The 21,162-nt window shown below is 44.1% G+C and overlaps 1 protein-coding gene across 7 annotated transcripts in view; it reads left to right on the top strand.

Annotated features, from left to right (window-relative positions):
- Nucleotides 1-20,950, top strand: part of dnah6 (dynein, axonemal, heavy chain 6) — a 42,720-nt gene extending 21,770 nt beyond the window's left edge. For 5 of the 7 annotated variants that reach the window (XM_058066307.1, XM_058066298.1, XM_058066316.1 and 2 more), the window contains 41 exons: nt 321-546; nt 713-856; nt 972-1,129; nt 1,330-1,461; nt 1,550-1,721; nt 3,275-3,421; nt 3,496-3,569; nt 4,620-4,774; nt 4,865-5,096; nt 5,173-5,325; nt 6,045-6,185; nt 6,445-6,687; nt 6,777-6,944; nt 7,006-7,241; nt 7,556-7,700; nt 9,123-9,239; nt 9,375-9,498; nt 9,635-9,831; nt 10,348-10,551; nt 10,669-10,794; nt 10,905-11,069; nt 11,941-12,008; nt 12,079-12,259; nt 12,383-12,562; nt 12,649-12,882; nt 14,175-14,310; nt 14,395-14,567; nt 14,721-14,911; nt 15,553-15,713; nt 15,889-15,977; nt 16,648-16,794; nt 16,928-17,066; nt 17,310-17,429; nt 17,497-17,618; nt 18,304-18,433; nt 18,550-18,677; nt 18,756-18,941; nt 19,019-19,091; nt 19,257-19,408; nt 19,938-20,160; nt 20,252-20,950. In XM_058066307.1, the coding sequence (XP_057922290.1) occupies nt 321-546; nt 713-856; nt 972-1,129; nt 1,330-1,461; nt 1,550-1,721; nt 3,275-3,421; nt 3,496-3,569; nt 4,620-4,774; nt 4,865-5,096; nt 5,173-5,325; nt 6,045-6,185; nt 6,445-6,687; nt 6,777-6,944; nt 7,006-7,241; nt 7,556-7,700; nt 9,123-9,239; nt 9,375-9,498; nt 9,635-9,831; nt 10,348-10,551; nt 10,669-10,794; nt 10,905-11,069; nt 11,941-12,008; nt 12,079-12,259; nt 12,383-12,562; nt 12,649-12,882; nt 14,175-14,310; nt 14,395-14,567; nt 14,721-14,911; nt 15,553-15,713; nt 15,889-15,977; nt 16,648-16,794; nt 16,928-17,066; nt 17,310-17,429; nt 17,497-17,618; nt 18,304-18,433; nt 18,550-18,677; nt 18,756-18,941; nt 19,019-19,091; nt 19,257-19,408; nt 19,938-20,160; nt 20,252-20,355 (6,396 nt within the window). In that variant the 3' untranslated portion in view covers nt 20,356-20,950. Of the gene's footprint in view, nt 1-320; nt 547-712; nt 857-971; nt 1,130-1,329; nt 1,462-1,549; nt 1,722-3,274; nt 3,422-3,495; nt 3,570-4,619; nt 4,775-4,864; nt 5,097-5,172; nt 5,326-6,044; nt 6,186-6,444; nt 6,688-6,776; nt 6,945-7,005; nt 7,242-7,555; nt 7,701-9,122; nt 9,240-9,374; nt 9,499-9,634; nt 9,832-10,347; nt 10,552-10,668; nt 10,795-10,904; nt 11,070-11,940; nt 12,009-12,078; nt 12,260-12,382; nt 12,563-12,648; nt 12,883-14,174; nt 14,311-14,394; nt 14,568-14,720; nt 14,912-15,552; nt 15,714-15,888; nt 15,978-16,647; nt 16,795-16,927; nt 17,067-17,309; nt 17,430-17,496; nt 17,619-18,303; nt 18,434-18,549; nt 18,678-18,755; nt 18,942-19,018; nt 19,092-19,256; nt 19,409-19,937; nt 20,161-20,251 lie in introns of those variants that run through there. The other 2 variants (XM_058066334.1, XM_058066342.1) reach the window with 2 other exon arrangements.
- Nucleotides 20,951-21,162: the final 212 nt, after the last annotated feature.

Consider the following 21,162-nt stretch of genomic DNA (forward strand, 5'->3'; position numbering starts at 1 on the left):
TTCAATAAAGCAGATCCTCCAGGGGGTGTCACCATTCGTTTGCAGATATTGGATCAATTTTGTGCGTTTAATAGAACTTTTAGAACTAGGCTATTACAGTATTTGATATTTGCCCTCATTTCCGCAGCAGGATACCCAGCATGCTTTGCAGGTGGCCTCACAAACGTAATCCTTAAATGCAGGCAACCTGAGAATGTATTGCATTTTCAAGAGCCAAAAACCTTATAATCCTTCCCGAAATGAGTTCGTTCCTTACGTGCCTGGACGGCAAAACAATTTTGAGGTGTGATCAGTGAATGCCTTCATTCTGTCTTTTGTAGATCCCCACCAGTGGAGGTCTGTGGGATGTGTACATGAACTTTACCAAAATGTCTTTGGTGCAATGGGAGAAAATAATACCTTCGTTTACATACAATAGCGAGCAACCTTTTTTTGAAATGCTGGTTCCCACCGCAGACACGGTCCGCTATGGATACCTGATGGAAAAACTGCTATCTGTCCGTCATTCCATACTCTTCACTGGTTCTACCGGAGTGGGGAAGGCAAGTAATAACACCATAGAATTCTTTGTTTTAAGTTCTATTATATACCAGATATAAATCAAGTGGATGCAAAATACACGGGCATATTGTTGAAAAGCTCCTGTGAGCTGTAAGCTTTGCACCAAAGAAAAAAGTGTTGCTAAAATAATGTTTGTGTCTTTTCCAGTCAGTGATAGCTCGAGGTCTTCTCAACAGTATCCAGGAAAATAGTGGTTATGTTCCTGTTTATATCAACTTCTCTGCTCAGACCTCCTCTGCCCGCACACAAGAAATCATTGAGTCTAAGCTGGAGAAAAAGCGGAAGAACATGCTTGGTACACAGCACTCTGGAAAATCCAAATAAACTCTCTGGCATTTTTAGGAGGTTTTAGGACCCCAAAGTATCCTGACTTATTTCTTCAGAGTTTCTGATTTGTTCTGTCCGTGTAGGTGCTCCAAAGGACAAGAGGGTCGTGGTATTTGTGGACGATCTGAATATGCCGAAGCTGGACAGTTATGGTTCGCAGCCCCCCATCGAACTACTGCGTCAGTTCCAGGACTTTTCTGGGTTTTATGACAGGGAGTTCTTCTTCTGGAAAGAGATACAGGTACACATGTACAAGGGTGTGAATATCAAGCTCCAAATATACATTTTATTTGATTTGTTACCGCCTGTTTGTAAATGATCACCAGTTTTGGCTAAATCAAATGGGTTTCATACTGAATTTGCGAAATGTACTTGTGGGAACACAAGACCAAATGTGGGAGATGTTTTAGTTTTAATGGCACTTTTCATCCTCTTCTCAAGGACATGACGATTGCAGCAGCGTGTGCTCCTCCAGGAGGAGGACGCAACCCTGTGACACCCCGATTCATACGACACTTCAGCATGTTGTGCCTACCCACGCCCTCAGAACAAAGCCTTAAACAGATCATCATTGTTAGGATACACATGACACACTCGGAATCATTATAATACTGTTCTTCTGTTTGGCTTTTTTCCTCTCATGTTTTGTACTTTCCTTCAGGCCATCTTGTCGGGATTCCTCAAAGAGTTCCCCCAGCCGGTGAAGGACTGCAGCAAACAGATTGTGGATTCAGCTGTAGAGATTTACAACCGCTTGAGTGTGGATCTGCTTCCCACTCCAGCCAAGTCTCATTATGTCTTCAATCTCAGGGACCTCTCCAAGTGTGTCCAAGGTGAGCCAACAGGATTGGTACTTACCCATCAAATGTGCTGGCAATGCTGACGCCGAACTACAATGCTGCAGTCGCAGTCCAATCCTGCGCCTGAACCCTGACCAGCTGACCCCATACTGAAATGCTGTAGTTAGCATGCTAACTGTTGGCATGTTAAGTCTTTATACATATGCAAATGAGTTAGATGCTAACATGTGAACATTAGCATACTGCCGATGTTAACATGTTTAAATTGGTAATATTGAACATGAAAACACTATGTAAGAATATACCTTTGAAAATATCAATAATGTTAACATGTAAAATATCAGCATGCTAACACCTAACGTGAAAACACTAAGTCTCTATGTAAATGTATTCTTTGAAAAAAACATAAAGCTGACATGCTAATACCTAGCATGTTGATGATTAGTCTTTATATAAGTTTATACCTATAAAAATAGCAATGTTAACATGTTAACCCGTAACACGGATTTGCAGTAGGGAACAGGTGGAGGAGATGCTAGAAGAGTGGAGGTTTGCCCTGGAAAGGAGAGGAATGAAGATTAGCTGCAGCAAGACGGAGTATATGTGTGTGACTGAGAGGGACCCATGTGGAAGAGTGAGGTTACAGGGATGAAGAGATACAGAAGTTGGAGAGTACCTGGAGTCAACAGTCCAGAACAATGGAGATTGTGAAAAGGAGGCGAAGAAGCGTGTGCAGGCAGGATGGAACGGGTGGAGAAAAGTGTCAGGCGTGATGTGATAGAAGAGTTTAGCTAAAATATTGTTTGGTCTAGAAACAGTGGCACTGAGGAAAAAACAGGAAGCAGAAGTGGAGTAGCAGAGATGAGGATGCTGAGGTTCTCATTGGGAGTGACCAAGATGGATAGGATCAGGAAGGAGAACAGGGACATTACATGTTGGAGGCCTTGGAGATAAAGTCCTTTAGGCCAGACTGAGATGGTTGTGACATGTCCACAGGAGAGATAGTGAATATATTGGTAGAAGGATGCTGCCAGGTAGGAGGAAGACCAAAGAGGAGGTTTATGGATGTAGTGAAGGAGGCCGTGATGGTAGTTGGTGTGAGAGGGTTAGATGGAGGAGATTGATTTGCTCTCACACCCTTGAAGGGAAAAGCTGAAGGACAAAGAAGAAGAAGACACCAGGACTGAGACTGTTGTGCTGAGCGATCACCAATGGTGATTTCTAACAGGCTGCCACGTTGTTGAATGTGAGCTTTTCTTCTATTGCTCTCAAAAATAAAGTCTGCCTCTCTCTCAAGACCCTTGAGCGCCACAGTATTAACAATGCTAACATCGTGAAGCCCATATTGTTCATTTCTGTTTAAATAAGCCAACTGTATGAAAGTGTTTATGTCTTTGACAGTCAGTAACAGAAGGGGAGGAGATCAAATACTTACTTCCCCAAATGGTAATTCTTCAAGGGCAGGAATACGTGTTTCAGCTCCCTACTCACCTAAACCAATATAGCCGCTATACTGTATTTGCCCACGCAGCCCCCGACGTAGCCCACTTTCTAAAGAATATATATCATTCTCTCTTCATGGTTAGGTATCCTGCAATGTGAACCAAGCCAAGTGCGAGACAAGACCCAGATCTTTCGTCTGTTCTGCCATGAATGCCAGCGGGTTTTCCACGATCGACTCATCAATGGCCAAGATAAAGAGTATTTCAACACCATTGTCTGTGACTCAGCCAGTAAGAGCATTTCAAACACTACAGATGGCACGTTGCAGAATACCCCTCCGCTTACTCATGTCTTTTTTGGCCAGGCAAATATTTCAGCATTAACTTGGAGCCCTCATACTTTGTGACTGAGCCCATCATATTTGGGGACTTCATCAAGGTATGTTTCTATAGCCAGGTCGCTTGGAAGTCTCGTCAAGTCATTCAATCAAAAGTGGATTGCTATGACTTTTGAGCCGTGTAGTCATTGGAATTTACAATACATCACAAAAGTGAGTCCAGCCTTTACATTTTACTGTAGAATTAAATGTAGCTATAACTTTGTGTACACTGACTTACTGTCCACTGCAAATAAGTGAACACACAACCATTATTGTCTAAAAAGCTGGCAACACAAGTGAGACCCCTCACAGTGAACAATGTTTGGTGAGATGAATCCCTACTGGAATCCTCTTCCACCCCTCCGGACTGCTTTTTCATGCTTCAGTTGAGAAGAGGCGTCGTTCTTGGACGACCTTCATGCAGACCAACCTGATGCTGTGTGCAATGTATGGTCCAAGCACCGACAGAAAGACTTCCCGCTGTCACGCCCTGTGTAGGTTCCCACGTGACCGTTTGTTTATGTCCCCTTCTTGGGCTTTAGTTTCTGTTCGGACGCCCTTATTTTGCATTCACTTCCTGCTTTGCCTCGTTTTCCCCTGTGTTGCTATTAACACCCATACCTAATTTCAGTTGCCTATTTAGTTCAGGTGTGTGCTTCTCCCCTTTGTGGATCATTATCGTTTGTCAGTCTGCTTTACTCAGTTGCTGTAATTATGATCCAAAAGAAACATTTCACCTGCATCTGGTCCTGCTCTCTGCATCCTGGGGTCGCACCGCAACGCCTACCAGCCGCAAACGTGACACCCTCTTCTTTAACCTCTGCAGCCAAGCTGGCAGCACTCGTACATGTGTTATTTATGAGGCATCTTCTAGGTCAGCTAAACAAGTGAAAGTTCATTTATGCAACCTGGACTCTGACTGCTGTTTATTGAATTTGAATTTCTACAGAACTAAATAGGTATAATCAAATATGACTTGGACTAGAGGGGTGTACTCACTTTTGCGAGGTACTGTAAATGAAAATATAAAAATTCAAAATCAACACCTGATTTCTGTGTTTAAACCAAATTGATTATTTCTCATCCTGCCAATCATGGTGTGCCTTTAGGTGGGTGCGGAAAAGGAAGAACGCTTGTACGAGGATCTTACAGACTTGGATAAGATCCAGAATGTCCTTCAGGACTATCTCTGTGATTTCAACATGACGTACTCTAAGGAGAGCAAACTGGTCTTCTTCCAGGATGCCATAGAGCATGTTTCGAGGTACTAAAAACTACTTCATGCTTGGAGACAGACAGTACCTCTAACCTTTCCTGAGGGTGTATTGTTGATTTGACTTCTTGCATCTTCCAGAATTGCTCGTATGATTCGCCTAGAGCGAGGTAATGGCCTGCTAGTAGGAGTAGGGGGCACGGGCAAGCAATCGCTCACTCGGTTGGCGTCCCACATATGTGAGTACCAGTGCTTTGAGATCGAGCTCAGTCGAGGCTACAACTACGATAGCTTCCACGAAGACCTGAGAAGGCTCTATAAGATGGCGGGAGTGGAGAGGAAAGACACTGTGTTCCTTTTCACAGACACTCAGGTATGAAAACACAGAATGAAAAACTAATATGGGGCAGGCACGTTGAAAGGTGTGCTGCTGTACTGGCATGCTTTAGATCGTGGTGGAGGAGTTTTTGGAGGACATCAACAACATGCTGAACTCCGGTGAGGTGCCCAACCTTTTTGAAAAAGATGAGCTGGAGCAGGTACTCGCTGCAACCCGGCCAAAAGCCAAAGAAGCTGGGATCAGTGAGGAGAACAGGGATGAGGTAATAAGAATTCCATTTACAGGATAATACTAAGCACTCAACATGCACAAGACTGGAATAGAGTACAAGACCATGAAGCGGATAGTCTTTGGACCCCAAGACCATCAGTAATATTGTAGACCTGAACAAGACTGGAATGGACTACCAGCCCACTAACTAGATTGTAGACCAGGACTAGACTGGAATGGAACTACAAGACTATTAAAAGATTTTAGACCCACGACTAGAATTGACTACGAGAATGGACTGCGAGACCACCAACAAGACAGTAGACCTGCACAAGACTGGAATGGCCCATCAAAAAGAAGATGGTTGATGGTCCCACCCACCCCATGACATGAATAGACCTGAATGACTGATTGAAGGCGGATACAGACCTGTGTGACTCTTTCAAAACACAATTCCATTCTGTCTCTTTTCAACTCTTAATCCGACAACACACAGATTGAAATACTCCAAATGGGTATTGGCACATCTTAGGCAACTTTAGTTCATTATTGCATAACTTTCCTGAGCCAAGAATCTTTTACATCGTATTTATTAAATATGCAATTAGATGAATAAAAAATATATAGTATATTTTACATGCTGCCTTGTGTAAATGTAGTTTCCTACGGCACAGATTCCGTGGAATTGTAGTTTTACACAACAATGGAGACATTTACTGGTACTTACATATTTATCTAACTACAACTGAATTGTGTGTGTTTTATCTGTAGGTGTTCCAATATTTCATCTCTCGTGTACGAGAGAAGTTACACATTGTGCTGTGTATGAGTCCAGTCGGCGATGCCTTCAGATCCCGCTGTCGTATGTTTCCCTCTCTGGTCAACTGCTGCACCATCGACTGGTTTGTGGAGGTTGGCTAATATTTCTAACAAACACCTTATTGACACATGTAATTGTTAGCTTGTTGATGTCCTCCACGAGTAAGCAGAAAAACAAAGTAGCATAAATGATTCTAATTACATTTGAGATCAAAATAATGAACGTATTGTCTTTTAGGGACATGTGGCCCCACATTCAGTAACTTGAACCCTGGTTGTTGCTGTGTGAATGGCTGTATAAATGACCAGCTGAACCATTTCTCTATCTCCCTTTTTTACATGTGATTCCCAGTGGCCCCGTGAGGCCCTGCTCTCTGTCTCTCAGGCCTTTTTTCAGAATGTGGACTTTGGCACCGAGGAGCTCAAGCAGAGCTTCTCAGATTTGTGCGTAGAGACACATGTCAGCGTCTCTCTCATGGCCGAGCGCTTCTACTCTGAGTTGAGACGTCGCTACTATACCACCCCCACCTCCTACTTGGAGCTCATCAACCTGTATCTGTCAATGCTGGACGACAAGAGGAAGCAGCTCGTGCTCGTGAGGCGAAGCGTCAAAAATGCTATAATGTGTTGGCATTGCAGCGAAAGATGTATTGCTAAATATGGCGCCCTCATCTTCATGCACAGGCAAGGGATCGGGTGAAGAGTGGTCTGATGAAGCTCCTGGAGACCAATGACCTGGTGGCAAAAATGAAAGTGGACCTTTCTGCTCTGGAGCCACTTCTCAAACAGAAAAACATCGACGTTGATGCCCTGATGGAAAAACTCTCTGTTGACCAAGAGAGTGCTGATGAGGTAAGGCATGAGGTTGGAGATCTCAGGCTTTGGTGTATTTCATGGACACTCTTTACCACAGACACGTCGAGTTGTTAAAGAGGAGGAGGCCATGGCAAAGGTGAAGGCTGAAGATACTCAGGCAATAGCTGACGATTGCCAGAGGGACCTGAACGAGGCTCTGCCTGCCCTGGAGGGGGCCAACCAGGCTCTTAATTCCCTGGACAAGGCTGACATCTCGGAGCTGAAAGTGTTCACCAAACCTCCTGACCTGGTCATGACTGTCATGGAGGCTGTGTGCATCCTCCTCAACTGCAAGTCCGTGTCCTTCTCTTACTCTCTTAAAAGCAATAAAACGTGCGGGGGGGTACACCCTGGACTGGTGGCCAGCCAATCCCAGGGTGCATATAGACAAACAACCCTTCCCACTCACATTCTTACCTAAGTACAATTTAATTGGCTTAACATGAAACTTAACATGAATAGCGGGAATCTACCTTAGACTGTAGCGACAGCCTACTAACCAGAAAAAGTCATGTCTTTTCTGTCGTTTAAATGATGTTGCATGTGTTCCACCACACAAAGCACCAGGTCAAAATAAAATTGCCTTTTTCTTATTTGTCCTTGCACAGAACGGACTGGGCCAGTGCTAAAAAGCTACTGGGTGATGCCAATTTCACACGATATTTGACTGACTACGACAAGGACAATATCAAGCCTCAGGTCCTGGCCAAGCTGCAGAAATACATTAACAACCCTGACTTCGTACCCGACAAGGTCTGTTGGACCCAAACGTTGACACGGTGGTTTGGACTGGGGGGGGGGGGGGGGCTTTTGAAGAAATCCTGTTTCTATCTGTTAGCGTCTGGGTTTATGAAGGCAAAACCTTCCCGTCACACGCCATGCAATCTGACACAACTGTCAGTCACACGTTCCAAATGCGTGAGCTTTAACTTGGGATGCTTGGCAGGCAGCGGCAGACCCTACATGTCTGCTGTGTGAGGTTGGGTTGCCAACAAAATGATACCTCTCGTATTGAGTCGACAAGGGATGCACTTTGTCCCATATTGCTGCCAGAATCTACACTCGTCTGTAAAACCACAGTTTGACAGCGCTTTTTCACCAAACCTGCTGCCGTCCCACTTTTCTTGCACACACTCGCCTGTGTCGCTGGTTGTACTTTAGTTCTATTTTAGTTGTAGCGGAGCGGCCAGCGATGGTGGGGCTAAAAGCCCACCGGTCTGCGAGTCCCACAGAGGGTGACCTTTTACATCGTGCACAGGAACCTCTGGCAAACTAATACAAAAGACCAGGGGGTAGTAGTTGGCAAATACATGTGATTTTTATTTTACAACCAAGAATATTTAAAATGAAGTGATTTTATTAGCTTCGCAATATAGAAAAAGACTAGACACATTCAGACACTAATTGACCCTAATTGGGAGGGGGGGATGTAAATAAAAAAACAACAACACACAGCAAACCAATACTAACAAAAGCAAAACCCCAACAACACAAAATAGCCTTTAAATAAAACACTAACTCCCAATTGGACCAAGTAAAAGTGCATATGTGCGATAGTTGTTGGCCCTCCCCTAAAGTGCATACAATAAGCCCGTTGAGACAACACAACCCCAGAGCGGCATCTACTACCTAAATTAAGCCTAACACGCTTTCGGAGGTTTACAGAAAAAGGTAATAGTAGTGTGCGCAACCACCCTTAATATAACGAGCAAAACAAACACTGAATGCTGAAACACAAAATGATGAACATGTTAACCACTGCAAACTGAATGTAACAAAAGAAAACGAAAACTACCTTCACCGTGATCTCAGCTAAACCAGGTCAGGAGCGATCTGCACTTCTCCGCTGCAGGTGACTCGCTCATAGAGAGGAAGCAATGTGCCATTTAAATAGACCGCCTGATTAGCGCAGATGCGCACCGTGGCTGCCCATGATATGTTTGGGGGAGTGCTGACCATCGGACTTTTGGCTTTCAACGAGAGCCGGAGCTGAGTCACCAAAATCACACCATTACATAGTCATCTGCCAAGCTTCTGGTCTTCAAACTCCAAATGTGACACACGGGAGTCTCCTATTTGGCCAACTGATTTTGAGTAGCTCATGAAGGGTCAAAGAATATTTGACCCTTTGAGTGGATATCTGCTCGGTAACTATTCTAATGTTACATTTTGAAGGTGGAGAAAGTGTCCAAAGCTTGCAAGTCAATGTGTATGTGGGTCAGAGCCATGGACATTTATTCCAGAGTCCTCAAGGAAGTTGGTCCCAAGAGAGAAGCATTTGCCAAAGCACAGGTGAGCAGTTTAGTCCACAAACATTCCTGGTATGGCTCTCCGCACTCGCTTATACTTTGTATGCAATGCACCGATTGAGGGCTTGACTGGTTAATTGCAATCATTTGTCATGTCTTTGTTCACGGTCCTGTGCAGGAGGAGCTGGAGACCACTATGGCAACGCTGAGGGAGAAACAACAACTGCTCCAGCAGGTGGAAGATAAGATCAGGGTTCTCCAGGAGAATTATGACAGCAGCTTGAATGAGAAGCAGGAACTGGGTGATTTCCATGATCTGTCTAGCACTTTCAATACTCAAATCAAAGCCTTGAATTGCATTTGAATAGATTTGAATAATCCATCTACTGTATTTGTATGATATATTTTTCCACATGGACTGACTCGCCTCTCTTGAAGTCAACACCATGGCAGTGACACAGGCTCGGTTGACTCGAGCAGGAAAGCTAACATCGGCTTTAGGAGATGAGCAAGTCCGCTGGGAGGAGAGCGTTGCCGTGTACAATCAACAGATCATCGACATTGTGGGGAATGTCTTCATTGCGGCGGCTTGTGTGGCCTACTATGGAGCTTTCACTTCTCACTACAGAAAGCTGGTAGGGACGATGACCACATTACCGTGTCTACCCCACGCATTGCAAAATTGGTATCACCTCGTTGAGAAAGTACTCACACGAGGCCGATCGCTATTCCTTCTTTTCAGTCTTTCTTGCTGCTTCTTTGGAGCATGTTGCTATTGGAGAAGTGGTCAGTGACCACACATTGAAACGTTTTTCCAACTGTGTTAAGAGTATTAGGTCACAGCACGGGAAATAAAGTACACAGTCTATATGGGAAAGTAAAGCTGGTCTAGAAGTGAGAGCAATGCATCTATTATGTGTTTGCCTCTTCCCCCGGTACTTTCACATCAGTTATCTGTGATGTTGTGCAACCCTGGTTGTACAGTGGGAGTGTGTGTGTCAAGAAGGCCTTCTGTGAGATGCTATTAGACCGATCCTATGCTGTAGGTGTAATAATGGTATCGAACCGTCATTGGTCTACGATGTCATTGTCCCTCTGTCAGAGCTAACTATATACGTACCTTTTTTATTTCACCTTCCATGTTTCCTCAGCTTGTTGATGAGTGGATATCACAGTGCCAGAAGCTGAGCATCCCCATCAGTTCCAGCTTCAGCCTTATCAACATTTTGGGCGACCCGTACGTAATCCAACAGTGGAATGCTGAAGGTCTGCCTCGAGACACAGTGTCCACAGAGAATGGAATCCTGGTGACAGAAGGTCGCCGCTGGCCCCTCATGATCGATCCACAGGATCAGGTGAACCAGTTTGTTATGGGAACTTTCCCGTTTGATCGTTTTTCTTATTTTATCTGACATGAAGATCACTGAACCACATTTATGTAGAAAGTTCAAGTCTACGTCATTCATTATCAGGCCAACCGATGGATTCGTTCGAAGGAGGCCAAACATGGTCTAAAAGTGATCAAGCTCACCGATCCAAACTTTCTTCATAAACTAGAAAATGGCATCCGTATGGGCATGCCTGTCCTGCTGGAGGAGGTAAAGAATGCACTCATTGTACAGTAATGTGTGTAATCAGTAGAAATTCTGAGAAAAATAGTGTGACTTATATGTGTTTATACTTGGACTTTCTTTTCCTGTATGTGTAGTTAAAGGAGACCCTGGATCCAGCTTTGGAGCCTGTCCTGCTAAAGCAGACGTTCATAGCAGGTGGAAGAACTTTGATCCGACTCGGAGACTCGGACATTGACTATGACAAAAATTTCCGGTTCTACATGACAACTAAGATGGCCAATCCACACTACTTACCAGAGGTAGTGACAGAACTACTTTGCTATTCGCGGGGTTTACATTCCAATAGCGATCGGCACATAAATATGTCTGCAGCACAACTTGGCATCAGTAAACACAGTGTTGACTTCCACCGGGAAACTAAACTACACAGCAAAACTAACTTGAAATCTATCTCTTTACATATCAAAGAACATGATCAGTTCATGCCTTGTACCTTTTAATAAAGCATATATTACCAGTCACAATAGTGTTTAAAATATTGACATTTGCCACATCATAGCGCAATGTAACACTTACAATTCACTACAGCATTCCATATATATACAAACATGTACCGCATTTTGTTAAGACCACACACACCCCAGTAGCCCTTTAATACAATAACAATAACACTCCACTAAGACTGAATTTTGCTATGAGTTCAATAGTGTTTTTTTTACTGCTCCTTCACATTGAGAGGAGTCAGATCAGCCAGTGGCTCAGCACCTAGCCTAGATTCCTCCCGGACAACTCCCTGGAGTTAAGTTCTGGGCCCTGGAACAAACCTAGGGATTATGTCTCACAACTGGCCTGGAGATGCCTCTCTGGAGGAAGTTCCACCATAAACTCTGGATGTTTCTACTGAGACTACTGCCCTCATGACTGGGATCCGGATAAACGAAAGACGATGGATGGATGGATGAACTATTGAATTCAGGGCTGTACACAAAGACGGCATCTGTGTTGATCTCGCTGCGACATTGTGTCTTTCAATTTGTGTCATTTGTATTTTCAATGAAGGTAAAGCTTCAATGTGCAGAGGAAAAAAACAAATTTTACAAAAAATCTGGGCCGTAGATATGTGGGGGTCCACTCTATTATCAATTTGTGAGCATTCTTTTTACTCTTCAGGTTTGCATCAAAGTTACGATCATCAACTTCACTGTAACCAAGTCTGGCTTGGAGGACCAACTGCTTGGGTAGGACATGAAACATGAAAAAATGGACCAATACGAATAATGACATGTCCTGTAATCATTGTTGTCATAGCGATGTGGTGTGCCTGGAAAGTCCTCATCTGGAGGAGCAAAGGAACGATCTGGTTGTGCGCATCAATAATGACCGTATCCAGCTGAAGGACATTGAAAACCGCATCCTCAAGCTCCTCTTTACTTCTGAGGGAAACATACTGGACAATGAGGAGCTAGTTACCACTCTCCAACAGTCAAAGGTTGGCCTTGTTCTGCAAATGCTGCTTGGGCGACTTTGGAGTTCACCATCCTCATCCTCATGTCAGATGCTTGTATTGTGACTTCTTATCCCCCGAATATTTTCACTTTTCTGTCTTCCCCAGGTGACGTCTGCAGCTATAAAACAACGTCTGGAGGAGGCGGAGGCCACTGAATTGATGATCAACAATGCAAGAGAGGGATATAGATCTGTAGCCACTCGAGGCTCTGTGTTGTTTTTTGTCATCGCCAGTCTCTCTGAGATCGATCCAATGTACCAGTTCTCCCTCAAGTACTTTAAACAAGTGAGCAGACAATACATGTGCGTAATCACAAGACTGCTTGCGGTGGTATTTTATCGGAATGACATTTGCTTCGCCTTCCTATGCAGCTCTTCAACACGAGCATCGAGATGTCAGAAAAGAGTGACATATTGGAAGAACGTCTGCAGATCCTCCTGGATCAGATCCTACTCAACTCCTACATAAATGTTTCCAGGGGCCTGTTTGAGCAACATAAACTTATCTACAGCTTCATGTTGTGTGTCGAGATTTTGAAGCAGAGAGGGGACATCTTAGAACACGACTGGCAGAACTTCATCAGGTCTACTGCAGGCCTGGAAAAGGTGGGCTGGAAAATAGTGTTCAGTTACATGTTCAGTGTTTCATGGTTAAAAAAGGAACAAAAAAACACTTGGAAGAAATATGAAATCCTTGTGACTGGAAGACAAAGGTCTGAAATGTAAACATGTCAGTCGCTGGGCATCAGGATCAACTGTTGGCAGGGTTGAGCGATAACGACTCATTGGGAACAGGTATCGTGAAGAATATATATTTTGGTATTCAATTTGGCTTCCGTGTATTCTCATGATGACAACAAAGTAGCAACATGACTTTGTGGCAAAATCTGACAAGCTTTGTATCCTCCCACACTGTAGAGATGGGTGGACACTGACAACAAAGTGGCAGCTTCTTATCCTCGGCTTATGTATTCAGACTTTTGATTCTGCATTGAGTTATTCTATGTAGAAATGTCTACTGTGGGTAGCGACTGAAAGAGCAAGTTTGTGGGTACCAGCAGCCGAAATGAGTCTGCGGAGATTGTGGTTATTTACACATTCTGGTTATTTATACATTTACACTTATTTATTAATGGAATTAAGATAATAGACTTTGGGAATATATTCACACAATTACTGGATAATGGATGTGCTTTTTAATGTCAGCTGATGTCCCTGTTAGTACAGTAACACAATGGGACATGATGCCTCAAAATGAGGAATGCAGAGTCCATTATGTACACAGACTTGTGTTGTACGTACAGTACAATTTACAGTATATTTCATCAAATGAAGGAGATTTTCTTTCTGTTTATCATTCCTCCACCCTGCATGTGGAATACAAACAACAAATGACAAAAAATAGTTACTAAAGGTCTTTCTGGACAGGCCACAGTCTCGGGGGGCATTTTGGAGGTGATTTGGACCGGAGACCAGTATCTCCTCTCTCGCTTTTCTCTGCAATGACTGTTGTGCGTCCACTCAGGCCTGAAGGCTTTCCTTGAACACCAACAAATACAACCACAGAGCAAAGAATGAAAGGAGCTCTGCTCTGCTCTGATGAGGTTGGCTGGTTTGTGGAGCACAATGCAGATTGTTCCACTCACGCCTGGGGGGATAGCCATGTATTCATGTGCTTAGTGCTAGCAGGACTGGGGGGGGGCAACCTGGTTGGCCCTGATTATTATTATTCCTTCTTTTATTTTGTCTTATGCACTGCATCTTCAATACATGCATCATTGGTCCATGTCATTTACCTGCCAGTATGGTTTCATGTTGTAGACGACCTCATCAATGGCGTAGAGTTTAGTATATAGATGCTCCGCTGTTGTTATCATCGCTGGTGTCTTATCTCTTAGGAATATCCCGAGCGGCCGGATGTCCCTTGGTTGAGTGACGAGTACTGGGAGATGTGTTGTGAACTTGAGGAATCACTGCCCTGCTTCAAGGGCATCTCAAATGAAATCATTGCTACCCATATCCAAGTTCAGCTAGGTAACCCCCATGCTACTCACCTGTTCAGATGGCTAATGTGGTTTTGATTTAAGTTATTAACCAGTGCCTGTCGCCCTTATTAAGGATGTTTTGAGACATCATTTAATCCAGAGGAGTGGGAGGGCTATGTGTCTAAGTTGCCACCTCTGGTGGAGTCCAAAGATGGTCAAGAGCCCAGCGGAATCCGAGGCCATTGGAATGAAAGGCTGAGCTCTTTCCAGAAGCTGGTCCTCATCAAGAGCTTCATGGAAGAGAAGGTGGGTTCCCAAACCTGAACTGGACCTTTTCACCTGTTAATGGAGGATGACATCCTGCAGATCTCCAATGATGGAGTGATGTAAATGTTGGGCATCCTGCTTGGTACGTTGTTATATCTAGAAGTAAAAGTGTTGTCTTTCTTCCTTGTCCAGGTTGTTTTTGCCGCAACAGAATTTGTGATTGTCAGCTTAGGGAAGCAGTTTGTGGAAAACCCTCCCATAGATCTTGCTAACCTATACAACGACATGTCGCCATCGACGCCACTCGTCTTCATCCTCAGCACCGGCTCCGACCCCATGGGGGCCTTTCAGCGCTTTGCAAAAGAGAGGGGATGTCTTGAAAGGTAAAACAGCGTGAAAGAGATTCATGTTAAGGTTAAGATAAAGATGACTAATCACTAAATACTCTCAAGTCTCTCCCACACCCAGCGCCACACCCAGGCACACTCTCATTTTTTATGACGTCACACCGTCACCTTCCAAGTACTGCCCTTTAAAGGCCCAAACACTGAAAGTCACAGATATTACACTACTACTATTACTACTACTGCTCCTGCTTCAACAACATGAAATAATAAGAATACATGAAATCATATAGGCATATATAATAGTATATATATGTAATATATAACGGGGCGGCACAGCTCAGATGGAAGAGTGGTGATTTCCCAATTTGAGGGTTGCTGGTTTGATTCCCGTGAGTATACTGTGAACCAACAGTTGCTGCTGACGCTGCGTCATCAGCAGGTCAATGTGGTATACGCTCTCAGGCCTTTGAGTACCTTGAAGATACAAACGTGCTGTATAAGTGAAAGTCCGTTTACCAGTTGTCATACAATAAGAACGATAAATTATTCATCTTTACAATTACTTTCAGAAATGAAAAGCTTGTTTAAATGAAATGAGTCAAATATTACAATTATAGTAGCGATAGTAGCAGTCATTTTCCTGACCATTGAAACGTTGTGTGGTGTCCAACCTTTAGGGTGGAGTCCATCTCCCTGGGTCAAGGACAAGGCCCCATAGCAGAGAAAATGATCCTTTCAGCGCTAGAGAATGGAGGCTGGGTTTTCTTGCAAAACTGTCATTTGGCCGTGTCTTGGATGCTCCCCATGGAGGAGCTCATCAAGACCTTTGCTGAGCCTGGTAAAGAACCCAACATGTGTCACATTGTACAATATGGTAGCTCCAGGATTGTCACTGAGACAGTCCCATGTGGAAAGCCATGGAATACCGTCTGTTTTTCACCACGACAATGACAGAACCATTGATATTGTATATTTCCTGACAGACATGAATGTAACTTTCTCTCCTTATGCAGACATATCCATCCATGAGAACTTCCGTTTGTTTCTCAGTTCCATGCCTACCAAAGTATTTCCTGTTACAGTGCTGCAGAACTCTGTTAAGGTAAAAAGACACAGAGACAGCATATGCACTCCTGATCACTAAAAATTGAAAGACATTTTGTACTGTTGGATCATAAGGAGGCTCTGTGTAACACTTGAAAGAAATGGCGGTGAGACAAAAACATTGGGAGTGAAGATTTTATGAAGACTTCATTGAGTCATCATTTGGAAACATTCACTTGTCATTTTAAATGTATTCATAGACACGTGAACGAAAAAACGATGTGGTTAGAGTCGGACCTTCTGGAACAGATTAATGATGCTAACCGTAGTTCCGCTGTACTTTTATACTTATATATATATTTTTTGGCGACACTTATAGTTGTCATTTTGGGTCCACCCACGTGCTTCACTGATAAGCACGGACTCCTTGGCAGGGCCAACCTTCCATCCCACTGGATGCCTTGACGTCATCTTGCAGTCACCAACTGCTGAGCGTACGTTTTTCAGCGTTTCCAAATTGTCTTCTATTGGAGTGACACATTTCGGTGCTCTGGCTGCCCGGCTCCTTCAGACTGTGAAACGCAGCTGTATTCCATTTGGGTTAAAAGCGGCCAGTAACTGCTCTGGATACTGTAGATAATCTCCTGTTTTGTACTTTGTGGTTACAACGTCATTAAGGGAATGTTCTAAAATAGGTATTTATAGTTTGCTGGTGTTTGCTACTCCAGGTGACCAATGAACCTCCCAAAGGCCTACGAGCCAACATTCGCAGAGCCTTCACTGAGATCTCCAGTGATTTCTTTGAAGAACACGTGTTGGGGCTGCAGTGGAAGAAGATGGTTTTTGGAATCTGCTTTTTTCATGCAATCATTCAGGTAGAAAAGTTCAGCATTGTCGCCTTCCAAAGACACCATGATACCATTCTCACCTCTCTCGAGAAATGGAGTTCTCAGTGTGGATGTTTCTACAGCATATTTGGCACCACTGATCTTCTTACTTGCATTCTAGGAGCGTAAGAAGTTTGGTCCTCTGGGCTGGAATATCCGCTATGAGTTCAGTGACAGTGACAGGGAGTGTGCGCTGCTCAACCTCAACCTCTATTGCAAGCATGGCACTATTCCCTGGGATGCCCTCGTATACATCACAAGTAGGCTTCTTAGTAATGGTTGAAATCATCCTGAAATTGCATGAATGCACTCAGCTTTGGTAACTCTTTATAGTGTCCTCCTGATGTACTGTATGTACAGTATACATACAGTATGTATGTACAGTACATGTGTATGAGGGCAGTTTTTATAGTTCCTGATCTTTCTTTCATTCTATTTGTGTTGTCATCATATCATGTCATGTCATGATATCCTGAGTGAATAACATCTGTATCTGTCCCCAGATGAGATCACATATGGAGGCAGAGTGACAGACGTCTGGGACCAACGCTGCCTCAGGACAATCCTTAAAGGCTTCTTTTCTCCAAAGACCCTGGAGTCGGGCTACACCTTTTCAGCGTCTGGTACCTTTCACTTTCTGTCACTCTTAAATAAAACCGTGTACATCAAGGTTTTTATTCTGTGTGTAAGGCATCTACTACGCCCCAGAGTCAGAAACCATGGACCTGTATATCGACTACATTGAGAATCTTCCAATCATTGATGACCCTGAAGTGTTCGGCATGCATGAAAATGCCAACCTGGCCTTTCAGGTAAGGACAATTACTGAAATAAAAGCTGGAGCAAGAAGGTGTAAAAGGTGTAATAATTAGTTTCATTTGCTGAACTGAGAAGCTGCTCTCCCCTCAAAATAACTCAGAATCCCTGGCATGTTCAACTGTTTAAATCGGGCCCGATCTACCACTTCACAACTCTCATTCACTATTTCCTGAGTCTAATCATCCTGGGAAATCAAGTTCTTTTAGCCAAAAATTAGACACATCATTGTTTAAGTTCCAAATAAATGGGAATTACAAAATAAGTAGGGCTAGTGGACAAGTGGACAAGTGGTTGGCATGTAGGCCACACAGTCAGAAGATCGTGAAGATCTGGGTTCGAATCTCCGTTGGCATCTCTGTGTGGAGTTAACATGCGGTTTTCTCCGGGTACTCCGATTTCCTCCCCCATTCCAAAAACATGCTAGGTTAATTGGCCACTCCAAATTGTCCATAGGTATGAATGTGGGTGGGAATGGTTGTTTGTCCCTATGTGCCCTGGGATTGGCTGGCCACCGGTCCAGGGTGTGCCCCACCTCTCGCCTGAAGTCAGCTGGATTAGGCTCCAGCACCCCCACCCTAGTGATGATAAGAATAGAAGATGGATGGATGGAAACAAAGTAAACAGATGCAGATATATCCAGTCCAAAAGCAGTAAAAATGCCTTTGTTTGCCTCCACAGCGCCAAGAAACCACAAATTTGATCAACACCATCCTGGACGTGAATCCTCGCTCTTCAGCCCAAATGGGAGCCAAAAGTAATGATGAGATTGTGTGCGAGCTTGCTGACTCCATACTTGCAAAGCTACCCGGTATGCATGATTGTCTTTTATACTACTTTTACAATGTCTGTGATTGGGATGAAAACGGTATCATGCGAGGCGACATTGTGTTCTCCAATTGTCCGACTGCGTGCATGCGTGTGCAGAGCGCCTTGACATGGATGAGGCCATTGAATCTATTTTTGAGAGAGATGATAACGGTCGTGTTAACTCCTTAACAACCGTGTTGGGCCAGGAGGCCGACCGATTCACCAAACTGGTGCGATTACTCAGGGTATGTACACCTTTAAATGATACACACTAGTTAGTTTGTCATTCTTTGTTTTGTTAGCAAATATTCTCCTGTCGCCAGGTGTCTCTCATCACTCTGCAGAAGGCCATAGGAGGTCTGGTGGTGATGTCTGAGGAGATGGACAGGATGTACACAAGCTTTGTGAACAACCAGGTTCCCACCCACTGGTCAAACTGCTCCTACCCGTCTCTTAAGGGCTTGGCCGCCTGGATCAAAGACCTGAGCCTCAGGATCTACTTTGTCCAGGTTTTCTTGGGATTTATGTTTTCTTAAGTCTCTTCTACGGAACGGTAAAGAGGTTAACCTGTACTTTTCTCTTGTAGTGTTGGATCACACGTGGCCACCCCAAATCTTTTTGGATCTCCGGATTCTTCTTCCCTCAGGGCTTTCTAACTGGTAAAAATAACAATGGTTCCTCTTCATCTTTTAGCGAACCATAAAAGGAAGTCTTAGAGTTGGACATTATTACATGGGGTGGTAATCACCGTGTACATTTTTCAAATGATACAAGAACCCGGAGGAAGCCAAGTGGAACATTATCTCCTTCTTGTTGACATGCAGCCGTCCTGCAGAACCATGCCCGTCGTTACAACTTGCCCATCGACGAGCTCAACTTCCGCTTCAACATGGTGCCGATGTACAGGGACCAGAGCGTGGTGGCCGAGGCGCTCCGCAACGCCAGCAGCACCGCTGAACTGGAGATGGATAAGGAGGTACTGCATGTGAATCAGTGAAATGCATGTCTGAGTATCCGTGATCCAAGTGTTCATCGGGCAGTGGCGACGCAGTGAAACTGGTGTTTGCCAAGCCCGCGTGCACAGCTTGGGCAGTGGCATGGAGAGTCCATTTGAAGTAAGAAGCAAATGCGTTGCTTTTTCCACTGGGTTAACTGGTTTACTTATTAGCAGGGGGTGTGTAAGTGAACGATTGAGAAAGTTCTGTTCCTGACTCGCACATGCTTTATATATTTAACATATTGGATTTTCAACATGGTGGGTTTGTGGTCTGTCCTCCATGTTTTTTTCCATAAGTGCACTGATGCTACTGTAATGCGCGTGGGAACAAAAATTCACGACTGCAGTCCATTCTTTGCAAGTCTGAGCATCAGTGGCCATTTCTCCTTTTGGTAACATGAATGAAACACAACACAAAGCTCCAGCGGCACCCTGGGCTGATGCATCGTTGGATGATGGCTCCAAAATAAAAGGCGATATCGCTCAGTATTTCTTACTTGTGATGCAGTTGCCAGTGCCCAAAGATGGCGTGCTCGTGCATGGCATGTTCATGGAGGCCAGTCGCTGGGATGATGACAACATGGTGATTGAAGACTCGTTGCCTCGAGTGATGAGCTCCACGCTGCCAGTGGTACATTTTGAGCCGCAGCAGAACTACGAGGCCGAGCCCGGTCTCTATCACGCTCCCCTATACAAGACCTCTGCCAGGGCGGGAACGCTTTCCACCACAGGTACGTATTGTGTCGCATGCTATCATTTCTATTGGCTCATGTTCACAATTGACAAGTTGTTATGTTTTCCTCGTGCTTTGTCTCCCCCAAGGCCACTCCACTAACTTTGTTGTGACTGTACTGCTTCCGTCAAACCAACCCAGCGACTACTGGATATCCAAAGCCTCTGCTCTGTTGTGCCAGTTGGACGACTGAGTCCAATTCTTCAAAAGTAAATACATATTTTCGCATCTTGAATGCTTTGACTGTGAAGGTGGTGTCATAAACCGTTGTAAAACATGAACAATCTGAAGAAAATGAAGAAAACTCACTCCTGTTACCGACTCCAGTTCCGATGACTCAGACGTTATGCATTCACTTGTAGCAGCTAGTTATGTTGAAAACATGTGGATTGTTTGATGGATTTGGTTCACATCCTGTCAGCTTTCTACAACCCGCCTGTTTAACTATTATGTCATGATGGACAATGGGCCCGTTGCCAACACCCTTCTACCATGTTGCCTTGCCTTCGGCTGCATTGTCTTTTGCATCAACATTTTCATTTCTTGTGTATCTGAGATGTTTGACAGCAACTTGTAAATGCCAGAAGGTGAGAAACTACTTCAAGAAAACTCATGGCAAAACAGAAAGGTGGCGTCCATGTTTACCTCGCCGCCGCATCATGTCTTTGGGAACAGTCGTGTCTTCAGTGAAGATCAAAGTCATGAAAGGTTCATTTAACCCTTTCATGTGTCATTTATATGCATCTACAATTGTTTTATGAACGTAAAACTATAAGTATAAAAAGTGTTTGGGCTAATATTTTATAATAATATTTATAATATTTTATTCATTATATTCATTTAATTCTCTTATTTCATCCTCTATAATTTACTGTGTGTGTGCGCACGTGTGTGTGCGCACGTGTGTGTGCGCACGTGTGTGTGTGTGTGTGTAGGTAGGTGTGTGTGTGTGTGTGTGTGTGTGTGTGTGTGTGTGTGTGTGTGTGCGAGCGCGTGCGAG

The sequence above is a fragment of the Doryrhamphus excisus genome, chromosome 1 (genome assembly GCF_030265055.1).
Source record: "Doryrhamphus excisus isolate RoL2022-K1 chromosome 1, RoL_Dexc_1.0, whole genome shotgun sequence".
Classification (NCBI taxonomy): domain Eukaryota; kingdom Metazoa; phylum Chordata; class Actinopteri; order Syngnathiformes; family Syngnathidae; genus Doryrhamphus; species Doryrhamphus excisus.